The following is a 15095-nucleotide window of genomic DNA, read 5'->3' as shown; positions in this document are numbered from 1 at the left end:
TCACGTCATGCCAGAAACTATACAACACATCACTTCTGGTTGCAAGCTCTTGGTACAGACAGATTACTTACATAGACACAATCAAGTAGCAAATATAATACACCAAGAGCTTGCAAAGAAACACAACTTGGTAGACATTCACGAACCATACTACAAATACATTCCACAGACATTATTGGAAAACAATACACACAAAATGTACTATGACAGAGCCATAATCACAGATAAAACTATTCACCACAACAGACCAGACATCACACTCATTGACAAACACAATAAAATCACGTATATTATAGACATATTCATTTCAAACACTCTCGATGTATAAAACATATCACTGAAAAAATTAGCAAGTATGCAGAACTCGCTCAGGAAATAAGGCATCTGTGGAGGATGGATAGGGGTGCTTATTGTATTTACTGTTCTCTCTTCTACAGATATCATACCATACACACTATACAAAAGCCAGGGAATATTACAATTGAATAGAAATACGTACATCACACTACAGAAGGCCACTATATTGAATACATGCCATGTTGTTAGGAAATTCCTGACTACAGACACACACACTGACACACTTATTTAATTTTAGCTTTGTTTTGGTTGCTATGCCTTGACTTTGGTCCAGCATAGTACACAGCCACCGGTGTGAACCGAGTATAACTCATAAAACCCAAAATAATAATAAAACACTAATGCTACAAGCAGAAATAGAATCTAATGATGATTGCACATAACCCACTGAACCCACACATCCACAAGAATAACATACACAGAACACAAATGATGAAATGCTAATCTCAACATTAAAAAAATACCTTTGAGAGATACCTTTTAAAATACAAGGCATAGATCCAATGCTAAGACAAAGAATACCCAGAATCTATACATGCAAGAAAATAGGAAAAATCATATATCACATGAATGCCCATATATTACCATTTTATGCCACATATACTACTAAGCTATAGGAAACTCACCTACTTATTTATGCAGGGTCTCTAACAGTCACAGTTATTCTGGGATTAAACCAATTACTGTTCACACTCACAAAGCTCCTAAACCAACAAAACTCAAATGGCAATGTAAATTACAATATACAGTATACAAAGTTGATTAATGGCTATGTACAACATTGATTCAAGGTGATTTTGCACATTGAATCAACTTTGTACATAGCCAGGTAGTCTGATAGAATTTATGAAACACAATGCAAATATAAAATCAAAGAAATATCTCTGGAAAATATTCAAGAAATTACAAAAAAACACACACAGTAAATATGAAGAATGTAACTGTTGTATATCAGAATTTGTTGAAACACTCAAGCTGCCAAATCCCAAAGACTCTAGGTGCAAAATCTGCATGTAAGGAATAAAAGGGTGTCCAAAGAGGAACAAATGACTGTTTAAGGGAGTGGTATGGTGTGTCTGCTCACATATAGTAGCAAAAGTTGAGTAAGACAGAAGAGTCATAGGAGTTGATTATGGAAAATGGGTTTTAGTTAATTAAAAGTTTGTAAATTGTTTAATCCAAGTATATACTAATTTTGAAGCCTGCATCTCTGTGAATAATAAAATATCTGATATATTTTATACATTAAAAGGTATAACTCTGTTTAATACTTTTTTACTGTATTAAGTCCTACACTGTTTAATTTATATTTATGTGAATTGTGAATTTGTGAAAGTATCTCATCATCTGATCTTTTATGGAGAGATTTTGAAGAAATAAAAATCAAATTAATTTCATATGCTTATGATTTAGTTGCTCTAACAGATTCCCCTGCAGAAAATGATTTTTCTTCTTCCTATGTAATATATTGTGGCTGTATGCCTTTTTATTCTGTATAGTTTTAAGTTTAATTTATATTCTATTTCTATAAATTTATCCTTCCTTCCAATTTTCTTTGTTCCTTTGTCTCGAACTTCCGAGAAATGAGACTTACCCCTAGCCCACCAGGAGATAGGGGAGAAACAATAGAGGGCGACGACACTGGAGGGAAAAAGAGAGACATTCCAGTGGACATTCTTGGGCCAGACACGAAAGGAGACGGACATGTGGCAGCAAGGCTCATGAGTTGGAAATCAGCAAGCACTTCAGAAGAGGGCCTTAAGGAGTTGATTGAGAAGAGAATCTGATCAATAGATCTGGAAGCAAACCCTAAGAAAAAGCCATTTTAAAAGAGGAGAATGTATGAGCATTGGAAGTTGAGACAAGGAACTGTGTAGAATCTTTGCTGAAAAATTGGGTACCCATCTGTCCTATGACTCTTCTTACTTCCCTTTCTTTCTATCCTCTTTCTATTATATTTAAGTTTGATAAAGATTTAACTACACAGATTACTGTTATGATACAAACACCGAGGATAATTGGAAATGTGTAAAGGAACAGTGGGAATCCATAAAGAATTTGTAAATATTTATCTCTATCATGAAATTAAATTCATTTTAATTGATTAACACGTGTGTGTTTTTCTTTTCGCATTGTACCTCTTACAATATAATATGACAGACATATAGTAGCAAAAGTTGAGTAAGACAGAAGAGTCACAGGAATTGCATTATTGCTTTTGAGATGAGATATTTGACAGGAGTGCATGGCTTAATGAGGAGAGACTATGTGAGAAATGAACAAGTGCTAGAAGAATGTGGAATGAAACAATGCATGATTTTAAAAGGTGAGTAAATTGGCTCTATGATGATTTGGAAATATTGAGAGAAAGAAAGGTGAAGCACTGTTCAAGAGAGTTTAGATGGGAAAGGTGAATGGGAAGTATGGCAAGGAAAGGCCAAGATAGTCTTGGTTGGAGCAAGTGAATGAGTATGAAAAAGAACATAAAGTGTTGAGTCAGAAAGAATGTGAGAAGTGTGCTAGAAGAGGAAAGAGTGTGTCTGAAGCAAAAGAGGTGTGTCTGGACAGGAAGATGTGGAAAAAGTTGCTGAATGGCTGATTTGTAGGATTTTACTCTCCTTTTGCCTACTACTAACTCTGTTTGGATTATCGTGAACATGAGGATATGCATGTCTGTCATTTATACTAATAATATAAAGAGATAATGTTTGTAAATAAGTAAGTTTGGATGTAGCGGGTAATCTCAGAAACTACTCATCCGATTTCAAAAATTCTTTCACCAATATTTAGAATGGAACTTCAGGGTGGACATAGGCTATATATTATTCTGGTAAACATTCATATAAATTAAAAGATATCATCTAGGGTTAAGGCTTTTATGTCCAACAGATGGCGCTACGAGTACAACAACCTAAGTTGCTTTTCTGTGAGGATGAACTAAAGCAAATCATCTATCTATCTATCTGCATAAATAAAAACGTAATGTTCGTTTGTTCCTACCGATTCCTTTGAAATTTTGACACAAAGCTGCATTTGAATACTCATGTGTTTTTATATAATATACATGTCAAAATTTTCCCCACTGTGGGGAGATGGTTAGGGTTAAGGCTTACTGTAAAGAACTCTGCTTCTATTTATACTATTTTAGATGCGGTTTTTTGGATTTTTTTTTTTTATTGCGTTTTAATACGGTGCATCAACAGAATATATATTAAAAAAGGATTTTTCGATATTCCCCCGCGGGGGAGAGGAACAGGATTAAGGCTTACTGTGAAGAACTTGGCTTCTACTATACTATTTTAGATGTGTTTTTTTGCGTTTTAATAGGGTATGTCAACAGAATGTACACTAAGAAGGGATTTTTCGAAAAATCCCCCCATGGGGAAAGTGTTATACATTTATAATAGATACATTTTGAGCCACAACAATGCGTGGAGGGGTCTGCTAGTATTATATATTAATGGGTTGTTTGGAAAGTAAATTCGTTTTTTTCCGTGAAAAAAAAAACCACAATANATATAAAGTCTACAAATTCTTTAAATTAATAAAATTATAATCAAATTAGCTTTAATTATTACTTTTATTTTTTGAAATTAGTACAAGACTTCAAAGGAACTTAGCTGAAAAGCAAAGAAGATACAAACTGAACAGTTACATCAGTGAATTAGCCAACATTGTTCCTATGGTTTCCATGTCAAGTAAAAGACTAGATAAAACAAGTATTTTGAGGTTAAGTGCAGCTCATTTAAGAATCTATCAAAGTATGTATAAGTATATATAATTTTTGTTCTAATGTTTGTTTCGATATTAAGCTATAATTTTCTAAAATGTTTTATAAAAGCTGAAACATTATTATATTTATACATCATACAAAATAGCTGTATAAAATAGTGAAGCTACAGGGTGATTTGTATAAACATGAACCCAAATGTTTTTATTATAAAACCTAACCAAATGAATGGAAATTTATGAGATTTTCAGGAAATGTATCTCCACTTACCTTGAACACATCACATCACAGCAAGTATTGGAAGTGGCCACTGCTTCTGATAGGCACATGTCAATAACACATCTCAATGTTGCATCATCAATGTTTGTAATCTCATTCCTACTGTTATTCTTTAAGACATCAATCATTTATGGTTTGTTATGGTATCCTCTTTCCTTAAGATAGCCTCACAAAAAGAAGGCTAGGCTACTAAGATTGGACAACTTTGGCAGCCCCAGATTTTTGGAGATGATATGGTCCTCAAAAAACTCTTGATTGTTGCCATTGACTTCTGTGGTGTGTGACAAATCACTTCAACTTGCTGAAAGTAGCCCTTAGTCAGTTCTACTTCATAAAGTTATTCAACAAATTCTGTGAAAATCCACACATATGCAGCATGTAGTGTTTCTCTAAAAAAATGGTTGAGTTGTGCCTAAGTTACCACCTAGCAGCAAGTTTCAGCACTCAATGTATTCAACACAAGTGGAGGCACATTTCCTGAAAATCTCATTGATTTTCATTCATTCATTTAGGTTTCTAATACAAAATTTCTGTTTGGGTCTATATGAATCACCCTGTATCAACAGTCTTACTAATTAATATCAAATTTTATTTGGATGACACCATTTTACATATAAATATAAAATACAATCAATAATGCTTATCTATATATATAATTGGGATGGGTTGATGATTATAATCAGTGCAGAGCCCAAATGGTTAGGAGTTGAAAGTTGAAATTTGGTACACAGTTAGGGTACATCACGAGAACACACACTAAGAAGGGATTTTTCGAAATCCCCTTGGGGAGAGAGGGACAGGATTAAGGTTTCGACAATGGAAGTGTTAAGTAACAATGGAAGTGTCAACAATGAAAGTGTTAAGAGAAAGTGATGTGCAAGATTTACAGACGCAGATGCAGTTTTTTTGTTTTGCAAGAAATCAAACATTTTTAACCCATCTAAAAATTCTCTAATTAGTCTGGAAACAGGGGGACCTAATTCTTGCATTATTTGAAAACGGGTAAGATTGTCTATAATGTAATAATCTTAATCTTCGCTATTGTTACTTTTTGCCCAAGCAATGCCGTGCCTATCTGGTAGTACTTAATATTTTACAATATTCTTAAGATAATTTAAAATAAGTTCTTCCAAAATAATAATAAGTTTTCTGAAAATTAATTTATTATAGAATTTATAGCTTCTACACATTCTATTCAAATACAAAAGTTTTTGTATTTTCCTCTTTAAGAAAAGTACTGGTGTTACCATTGAATTTTTAACATATTTAAAAAGCTAAAAATGAGCAAACAGAGAAATGAATTTGTTATCCTGTATTATCTATTGAAAGAGTTTACTATTGGAAGTAAGTATATGAATCACGTACTCTGAACCAATTATGGTGTATAGATAATGAAAATAAATAAAAACGAATGTTTTTGAACTTTTTTGAGTTCTTCATTGGGGGTTTTTTTGTTTGTTTTCATTATCTACACACCATAATTGGTTTAGAGTATGTGATTAACTATATCCTGGTGTGGTGAATGGTTTTGAAATTAAAGTTGTATACAAAGTTTAAAATTCTATATTAACATTAAAAGTATACCTTTCATACTTTTCCAACTTGAGTTTATTTACAATAAACAAACAAATGTTTTCAGTTTATTCATAAACGTGCTTTAGGTCAAGCAATATCATGGCATCATAATTTACATTTTCTCTCCATATGAAGTTGCTCCTTGTTTCCAGATGGTTGTCAAAGAACTTCCAAGCACCAGAAAGGGAATCAGTCTTTATAATTAATGCATTTATTTTTTAATGCTGCTTTGTAGATCTCTAGTGTATTGAGTGTTCTTAAATGCTGTTCATCAAAAGCTGATTTTATAATCTAAGCTTTGTTTATTATTGCAGACACCTTGAGCTCTGTTGTGCTTTGCCAAAGTAGTTGTTAGTTTATTATTATCTATATTGTTTTTGTGTTCATTTTGCCTGCATTTTGACAATCTATTTGCAGAACCCATGTACATAAATTGATGTTCAAATCTTTCATATGTTACTGGGATGGAGTGTACACATGGTGCGTTATATAGTTTATATCATCTTTACTATTATGTAGTAACTTTTATACTGTGGGGTTTCTCCAGAAGCAAAGTTTAGCTTTCAAATATTCAGCTATTTGCTTGTATATGGCTGAAACTCTACGGTTGTAATCAACAGTTATTTGTTAGTTCAATGTAGCAGGTGAATTTGTGCTTCCAGGCATTTGTATCTTCTGTAGTTGTGGTTCCTGTTCATAGACAACATTCTTTAAATATCAACAAAAATAAAAATCATGTGAACTCAAGTCCAGTGATTGTGTGGATTATTGTATTGGTCCACATTGTCCAATTCACTTTCAATTAATGTACAGTATAATCACAATATACAATAGAAGAATTGGGAATTTCCATCCAAAAAAATGAAATTAATCCCATCTTCACTGATTATAGTGCTATCCATGGTAAAACCAATAGTTCCACTGTCTCTCATTGTGGCCCTCTTGAAATCTAACATTTTTAATTCAGTGATATTTTTTGTAGGATACCTATTTTTTGAGTTATTCCATAGGATAGATTAAAATGAACCATTTAGGCTAAACATATAATTGTTATAAATAAAATAAAATAAAATAGTCCTCAAACCTTTAACCGGTGTATGAAGAGATTGTATAATTGTTATAAATTCCAATGACATAAAAGAGTTGCATGATTGCTAGAAGCCTAAATTAAATTAGATAGATTTTTTTCTAACATAGTTATCAGACTTATACAGGAAACTTTGAAGTAGAAATATAATAAGCTTTTTATTTTTCTATAAATTATTGGATTAAATATTTAAATACTACATAAGATTCGAATATAGCTGTTATTTTTATACAATAATTTGAAAAAGTTTTTTTAATTAAATGCCTTGTTCATTTTTAAAATGTTGCTGTTTAGAAAGCTGTTTCATAAGGCATTTTTTGGAATGTCAGTTTGAAATGTTAAACTGATGATGGCTCAAGAAGAACCAAAGACGTTTTTAAAAATAAACAATTTGGGTATCTTAAGAAGCAGTAGTAGTCTCTTTCTTTATAGATGTTGTCAGCAGACATTTAATTATATCAAAATTAGTATAAAAAAAAAAAAACTTTGATAACTACAGTCAAATTTTTATTGCAATGATCATTGTCTTCAGGCAATAGACATTCTTGAAAAGTTGAGGCTGATGGAATAAAAATACATATGGATGATTATGCATAATTATTGTTGTTCTTAATCAGTTCTTAAAACATTAATCATTTTAATTGTTATTTGCTCATTCTACAATAATACAAAACATTTTTTACTTCAATATTCTAACTGTTGTTACTTTGAGCTAGCATGACATGGTCTGAGAGACCATTAAGGAATTATTTAATTTTTCTGTAACTTTTCTTGTTAGCAAAAAGAATTGTCTCTCCCTACACTTTTAAATGAACTTACTGTCTGCCAGTTTAAAAGCAATGCACATAATAAGCTGTTATAGTATTAGTTTTATTCTAATTTGTTTTCATGAACATTCTCTAAGACCACTGCAAGCAAGTAACACAAAAAAAAAATCTAGTAAAATTAAGTTACTGCATAATATTGATGTTACTAATGTATAATATAATAAAACTACAATTTAATTTAAAATCCAAATACTATCTAATATTATAGGTGATATTGACATATTATTATCTAATTATTTATAATTTCAAAAATGTTTGTAGCATTTCCCAATGTGATTTCATGAAGATTTTAGTGAAATTAATTGGCATATTCACTGACATGTAGGAGATAGGAAAATACAAAGATTCCTAAGGAATTCTCCTACAACATTAAAACAATTTTTAGTCTTGTTGATGAAAAAACATAGAAATCGTAGCTACAGAAGAAGACTTTAAGAAATGAAAGACTTGTTTTTTCTACCCTGCAAAACTGAAAATAAAAACTAAATGTCCATGTTTGATGCATAAAGATTGTGCATGCACAATTAAGGCATAAAAATAATTTTTGTGTAAATAATACATATTTCTAAATAAAATTAATTAATAATTCTGACATTATTACAACAAAATTCAATTTATTTTTTATTTTATATTACAAATAAAGTCCATAGGACTGGAGATAACTGCTCCTAAATTAACAATGATAGTAAAGATGGTACTATTATACTATAGAATATCAGGCATTGAATGAATTACTATTAAATCATTATAATACAGTAGAATCTCTAGAGTCTGTCACTCAACAGTCTGACATGTTTCGTAATCCAGCACTTTGCCTTAGGGCAGCAAAATTTATGTTACTACTTGATGTATGTGACAGAGAGAGACTGATGTACAGTACAATATGTGTATACTGTCAGTCACTAATTGTTTGTTGCATTTGCAATTGACAACGTCACAATTATGATTAATATGATAAGCCAGTGTTTTTCAAAGTGGGCAATACACACCTGAGGGCATTTGAATTATCCAAGGGAGCATTAGGCATGATAAGAGGGCCTGTGTACACAGAACAGGGACATTAATAACAGTCACAACCAAGGGGATGGTGATCCAAAACAGTTTGAGAAGCACTGTGATAAACTAATCTTTTATTCAAGTGTACAGTATACACAGTACAGTACATACATACAAAATTCAGTAATTTGATGGGTGTCCAATATATGTCAGATTACAGAGACCCTACTGTAATTAGAATTAATTAATATTCAAGTTATGAAACAAAACAATCTAAAGAACCATAATCAACTCCAGTAAATATAAATTTTTAAATTTAAAATACATTTGAAAACTGGAAAATGTTTTTGAGACATTTACAGTGCTGTAAACATCTCTCAAAACCCAATTCATTAATATAAAGCCACACCAACTGCCATATAAGATCAGGCTATTATAATTTCAGCAATTATAATCACCAAAAAATAGACCAATCTTATACAATAGTTGGTGTGGCTTACAATGTTTTTCTATGAACATTGCAATTCAGAAACGTTGGACCTAAAGGTCATTGAGGTGATAAAAAACATTAATCATGAAAAACAAAGTCTAATGTGTTTTTATTCAAGTTATACATTTTTTTAGTTTCAACACATCTTTTTAATGTCAGAATCAATAAAATTAGAATTTCCACTGAATGTAGTCTTATTTAATTAAGTCCCCTGTTTAATGTTGGTTATTATTATTGATATAGATTAGTTGCAAATAACTTCAGAATTCACCTATATCTAACCTATACCTATATTACCTTTTACCTATTTTGATTTTCTGATTCAATTATTTATTGTATATAACAATAAATAATCAAATTAGATATAATATGATATAATATATGAAAAAAGGTTTAGCATATTACTTTTTTCTTGCAGCAGTGAATTTGTTGTCTATTCTATTGTTGTTGTATTATACTGTGTTATTTTGTAATTCAAATATTAAAATATTTAAAATTATAACTTATGAAATTTAATTATATTTGAATTAAATTATTAAATGTATTTAATTATAGGTCCTTTAATTGGTAATCATAAACATTCATTAAAACCTTACTTTAAATGGAGACCAAACTGTCTTGATGCAGATAACATATGGAAAATATTAGAGGTAAGTTTTTAATTGATTACAAAATCATTGTACTGGTACAATATATGTGGTAGCATATAATCTGCACCAGTGTATACCTGTTGAAGGCAATATTTAGTTCAGAAGGTACCATCTCAAACTTTAAAACACATTTTTTTTATATCTGTTAGCATCATATTCTTTTGGAGTTATACATTGGACTCACACAGATCTTGAGCAACTCCAAAGGAAAACAAGAACTAAGCATAAACAACATCATCCTAAATCCTCCACAGAAAGATTAACCCTTCCACATAAGGATAGTGGACATGGCCTGATTGACATACTGTATATTTGTGCAGATAAGACAAGGTATAAATTTTCATCAAAGTTTTATAGTTTTAGCATATATCTGTCCTATAAGACGACCCCCAAACTATTAATGGCCTATGAATTTAGTTTAGATCAGCAATCATCATCTAAATAATAATACTATGTAGCATATTCAGTATTATGTCCTATTCGTAATTTTTCGAATGAACAAATTTTATTTTCTTGCATCTGGCAGCACTGCTTTGCTATTGTTGCAGAAATTCCCACTGATTCGGGCATTTGAGTAATGACCTTGACTATTCACAAAAACGTTGTATGGGCTATTCTATTTTGTGGACAAACCCTACTCTCCACTAGTAAATAAGTTCAGTTTTTCCATTTTTTTATAATGATTTTAATTTATATAAATTCCAATCTAATTTTTTTTTGTATCTGTCCTATAAGACGACCCTGGATTTTGGGAGTCATTTTTTATAATTCAACTATTATCTTATCTGTGCAAATATACGGAGGTTACCCTTCACTACAAACAAGTACAGTCACTGTGAGAGTTTTTTTACAAGCAAGAAACATCACAGTTACATAAAGCAGTAACTCTAGCAGACTCAGATAACACACACTAAAATTTACACCCACAACACATGGATACAACACAACATATAAAAAGCACACACACCATTAAGCAATCATGGGTTGAAAAGGCACTCCATGGCAGGCATCCCTATGACTTCGCCCAGGATTTTGTTGACAAAACTGCATCAATCAGCTGGTTAGCTCGGGGATGCCTCTTTGGGGAGACAGAAGGATTCATGATTGCCATACAAGATCAGCTCATAAATACTAAAAACTACTGAAAACACATACTCAAAGATACAACATTCATGAATAACTCATGCAGAAAATGTCACGTCATGCCAGAAACTATACAACACATCACTTCTGGTTGCAAGCTCTTGGTACAGACAGATTACTTACATAGACACAATCAAGTAGCAAATATAATACACCAAGAGCTTGCAAAGAAACACAACTTGGTAGACATTCACGAACCATACTACAAATACATTCCACAGACATTATTGGAAAACAATACACACAAAATGTACTATGACAGAGCCATAATCACAGATAAAACTATTCACCACAACAGACCAGACATCACACTCATTGACAAACACAATAAAATCACGTATATTATAGACATATTCATTTCAAACACTCTCGATGTATAAAACATATCACTGAAAAAATTAGCAAGTATGCAGAACTCGCTCAGGAAATAAGGCATCTGTGGAGGATGGATAGGGGTGCTTATTGTATTTACTGTTCTCTCTTCTACAGATATCATACCATACACACTATACAAAAGCCAGGGAATATTACAATTGAATAGAAATACGTACATCACACTACAGAAGGCCACTATATTGAATACATGCCATGTTGTTAGGAAATTCCTGACTACAGACACACACACTGACACACTTATTTAATTTTAGCTTTGTTTTGGTTGCTATGCCTTGACTTTGGTCCAGCATAGTACACAGCCACCGGTGTGAACCGAGTATAACTCATAAAACCCAAAATAATAATAAAACACTAATGCTACAAGCAGAAATAGAATCTAATGATGATTGCACATAACCCACTGAACCCACACATCCACAAGAATAACATACACAGAACACAAATGATGAAATGCTAATCTCAACATTAAAAAAATACCTTTGAGAGATACCTTTTAAAATACAAGGCATAGATCCAATGCTAAGACAAAGAATACCCAGAATCTATACATGCAAGAAAATAGGAAAAATCATATATCACATGAATGCCCATATATTACCATTTTATGCCACATATACTACTAAGCTATAGGAAACTCACCTACTTATTTATGCAGGGTCTCTAACAGTCACAGTTATTCTGGGATTAAACCAATTACTGTTCACACTCACAAAGCTCCTAAACCAACAAAACTCAAATGGCAATGTAAATTACAATATACAGTATACAAAGTTGATTAATGGCTATGTACAACATTGATTCAAGGTGATTTTGCACATTGAATCAACTTTGTACATAGCCAGGTAGTCTGATAGAATTTATGAAACACAATGCAAATATAAAATCAAAGAAATATCTCTGGAAAATATTCAAGAAATTACAAAAAAACACACACAGTAAATATGAAGAATGTAACTGTTGTATATCAGAATTTGTTGAAACACTCAAGCTGCCAAATCCCAAAGACTCTAGGTGCAAAATCTGCATGTAAGGAATAAAAGGGTGTCCAAAGAGGAACAAATGACTGTTTAAGGGAGTGGTATGGTGTGTCTGCTCACATATAGTAGCAAAAGTTGAGTAAGACAGAAGAGTCATAGGAGTTGATTATGGAAAATGGGTTTTAGTTAATTAAAAGTTTGTAAATTGTTTAATCCAAGTATATACTAATTTTGAAGCCTGCATCTCTGTGAATAATAAAATATCTGATATATTTTATACATTAAAAGGTATAACTCTGTTTAATACTTTTTTACTGTATTAAGTCCTACACTGTTTAATTTATATTTATGTGAATTGTGAATTTGTGAAAGTATCTCATCATCTGATCTTTTATGGAGAGATTTTGAAGAAATAAAAATCAAATTAATTTCATATGCTTATGATTTAGTTGCTCTAACAGATTCCCCTGCAGAAAATGATTTTTCTTCTTCCTATGTAATATATTGTGGCTGTATGCCTTTTTATTCTGTATAGTTTTAAGTTTAATTTATATTCTATTTCTATAAATTTATCCTTCCTTCCAATTTTCTTTGTTCCTTTGTCTCGAACTTCCGAGAAATGAGACTTACCCCTAGCCCACCAGGAGATAGGGGAGAAACAATAGAGGGCGACGACACTGGAGGGAAAAAGAGAGACATTCCAGTGGACATTCTTGGGCCAGACACGAAAGGAGACGGACATGTGGCAGCAAGGCTCATGAGTTGGAAATCAGCAAGCACTTCAGAAGAGGGCCTTAAGGAGTTGATTGAGAAGAGAATCTGATCAATAGATCTGGAAGCAAACCCTAAGAAAAAGCCATTTTAAAAGAGGAGAATGTATGAGCATTGGAAGTTGAGACAAGGAACTGTGTAGAATCTTTGCTGAAAAATTGGGTACCCATCTGTCCTATGACTCTTCTTACTTCCCTTTCTTTCTATCCTCTTTCTATTATATTTAAGTTTGATAAAGATTTAACTACACAGATTACTGTTATGATACAAACACCGAGGATAATTGGAAATGTGTAAAGGAACAGTGGGAATCCATAAAGAATTTGTAAATATTTATCTCTATCATGAAATTAAATTCATTTTAATTGATTAACACGTGTGTGTTTTTCTTTTCGCATTGTACCTCTTACAATATAATATGACAGACATATAGTAGCAAAAGTTGAGTAAGACAGAAGAGTCACAGGAATTGCATTATTGCTTTTGAGATGAGATATTTGACAGGAGTGCATGGCTTAATGAGGAGAGACTATGTGAGAAATGAACAAGTGCTAGAAGAATGTGGAATGAAACAATGCATGATTTTAAAAGGTGAGTAAATTGGCTCTATGATGATTTGGAAATATTGAGAGAAAGAAAGGTGAAGCACTGTTCAAGAGAGTTTAGATGGGAAAGGTGAATGGGAAGTATGGCAAGGAAAGGCCAAGATAGTCTTGGTTGGAGCAAGTGAATGAGTATGAAAAAGAACATAAAGTGTTGAGTCAGAAAGAATGTGAGAAGTGTGCTAGAAGAGGAAAGAGTGTGTCTGAAGCAAAAGAGGTGTGTCTGGACAGGAAGATGTGGAAAAAGTTGCTGAATGGCTGATTTGTAGGATTTTACTCTCCTTTTGCCTACTACTAACTCTGTTTGGATTATCGTGAACATGAGGATATGCATGTCTGTCATTTATACTAATAATATAAAGAGATAATGTTTGTAAATAAGTAAGTTTGGATGTAGCGGGTAATCTCAGAAACTACTCATCCGATTTCAAAAATTCTTTCACCAATATTTAGAATGGAACTTCAGGGTGGACATAGGCTATATATTATTCTGGTAAACATTCATATAAATTAAAAGATATCATCTAGGGTTAAGGCTTTTATGTCCAACAGATGGCGCTACGAGTACAACAACCTAAGTTGCTTTTCTGTGAGGATGAACTAAAGCAAATCATCTATCTATCTATCTGCATAAATAAAAACGTAATGTTCGTTTGTTCCTACCGATTCCTTTGAAATTTTGACACAAAGCTGCATTTGAATACTCATGTGTTTTTATATAATATACATGTCAAAATTTTCCCCACTGTGGGGAGATGGTTAGGGTTAAGGCTTACTGTAAAGAACTCTGCTTCTATTTATACTATTTTAGATGCGGTTTTTTGGATTTTTTTTTTTTATTGCGTTTTAATACGGTGCATCAACAGAATATATATTAAAAAAGGATTTTTCGATATTCCCCCGCGGGGGAGAGGAACAGGATTAAGGCTTACTGTGAAGAACTTGGCTTCTACTATACTATTTTAGATGTGTTTTTTTGCGTTTTAATAGGGTATGTCAACAGAATGTACACTAAGAAGGGATTTTTCGAAAAATCCCCCCATGGGGAAAGTGTTATACATTTATAATAGATACATTTTGAGCCACAACAATGCGTGGAGGGGTCTGCTAGTATTATATATTAATGGGTTGTTTGGAAAGTAAATTCGTTTTTTTCCGTGAAAAAAAAAACCACAATATTTTTATAATAAATAAATATTTTATTGAATTATGTAT

The 15095-nt window shown here is 32.0% G+C and overlaps 1 protein-coding gene across 3 annotated transcripts in view; it reads left to right on the top strand.

Moving 5' to 3' along the window:
* The window catches only part of LOC111631901 (protein cycle-like), a 138009-nt gene extending 127803 nt beyond the window's left edge, over positions 1-10206 (top strand). Inside the window, exons 2-3 of one of the 3 annotated variants that reach the window (XM_023376235.1) lie at positions 3955-4118; positions 9897-10206. In XM_023376235.1, coding sequence (XP_023232003.1) covers positions 3955-4118; positions 9897-10003 — 271 coding nt within the window. In that variant the 3' untranslated portion in view covers positions 10004-10206. The remainder of the gene's footprint in view (positions 1-3954; positions 4119-9896) is intronic. The other 2 variants (XM_023376237.1, XM_023376236.1) reach the window with 2 other exon arrangements.
* The last annotated feature ends 4889 nt before the right edge of the window (positions 10207-15095 follow it).

The sequence above is a fragment of the Centruroides sculpturatus genome, unplaced genomic scaffold (genome assembly GCF_000671375.1).
Source record: "Centruroides sculpturatus isolate CEXI.00-Female unplaced genomic scaffold, Cexi_2.0 scaffold578, whole genome shotgun sequence".
Lineage (NCBI taxonomy): Eukaryota > Metazoa > Arthropoda > Arachnida > Scorpiones > Buthidae > Centruroides > Centruroides sculpturatus.
This window is presented reverse-complemented; position numbering and strand designations above follow the sequence as displayed.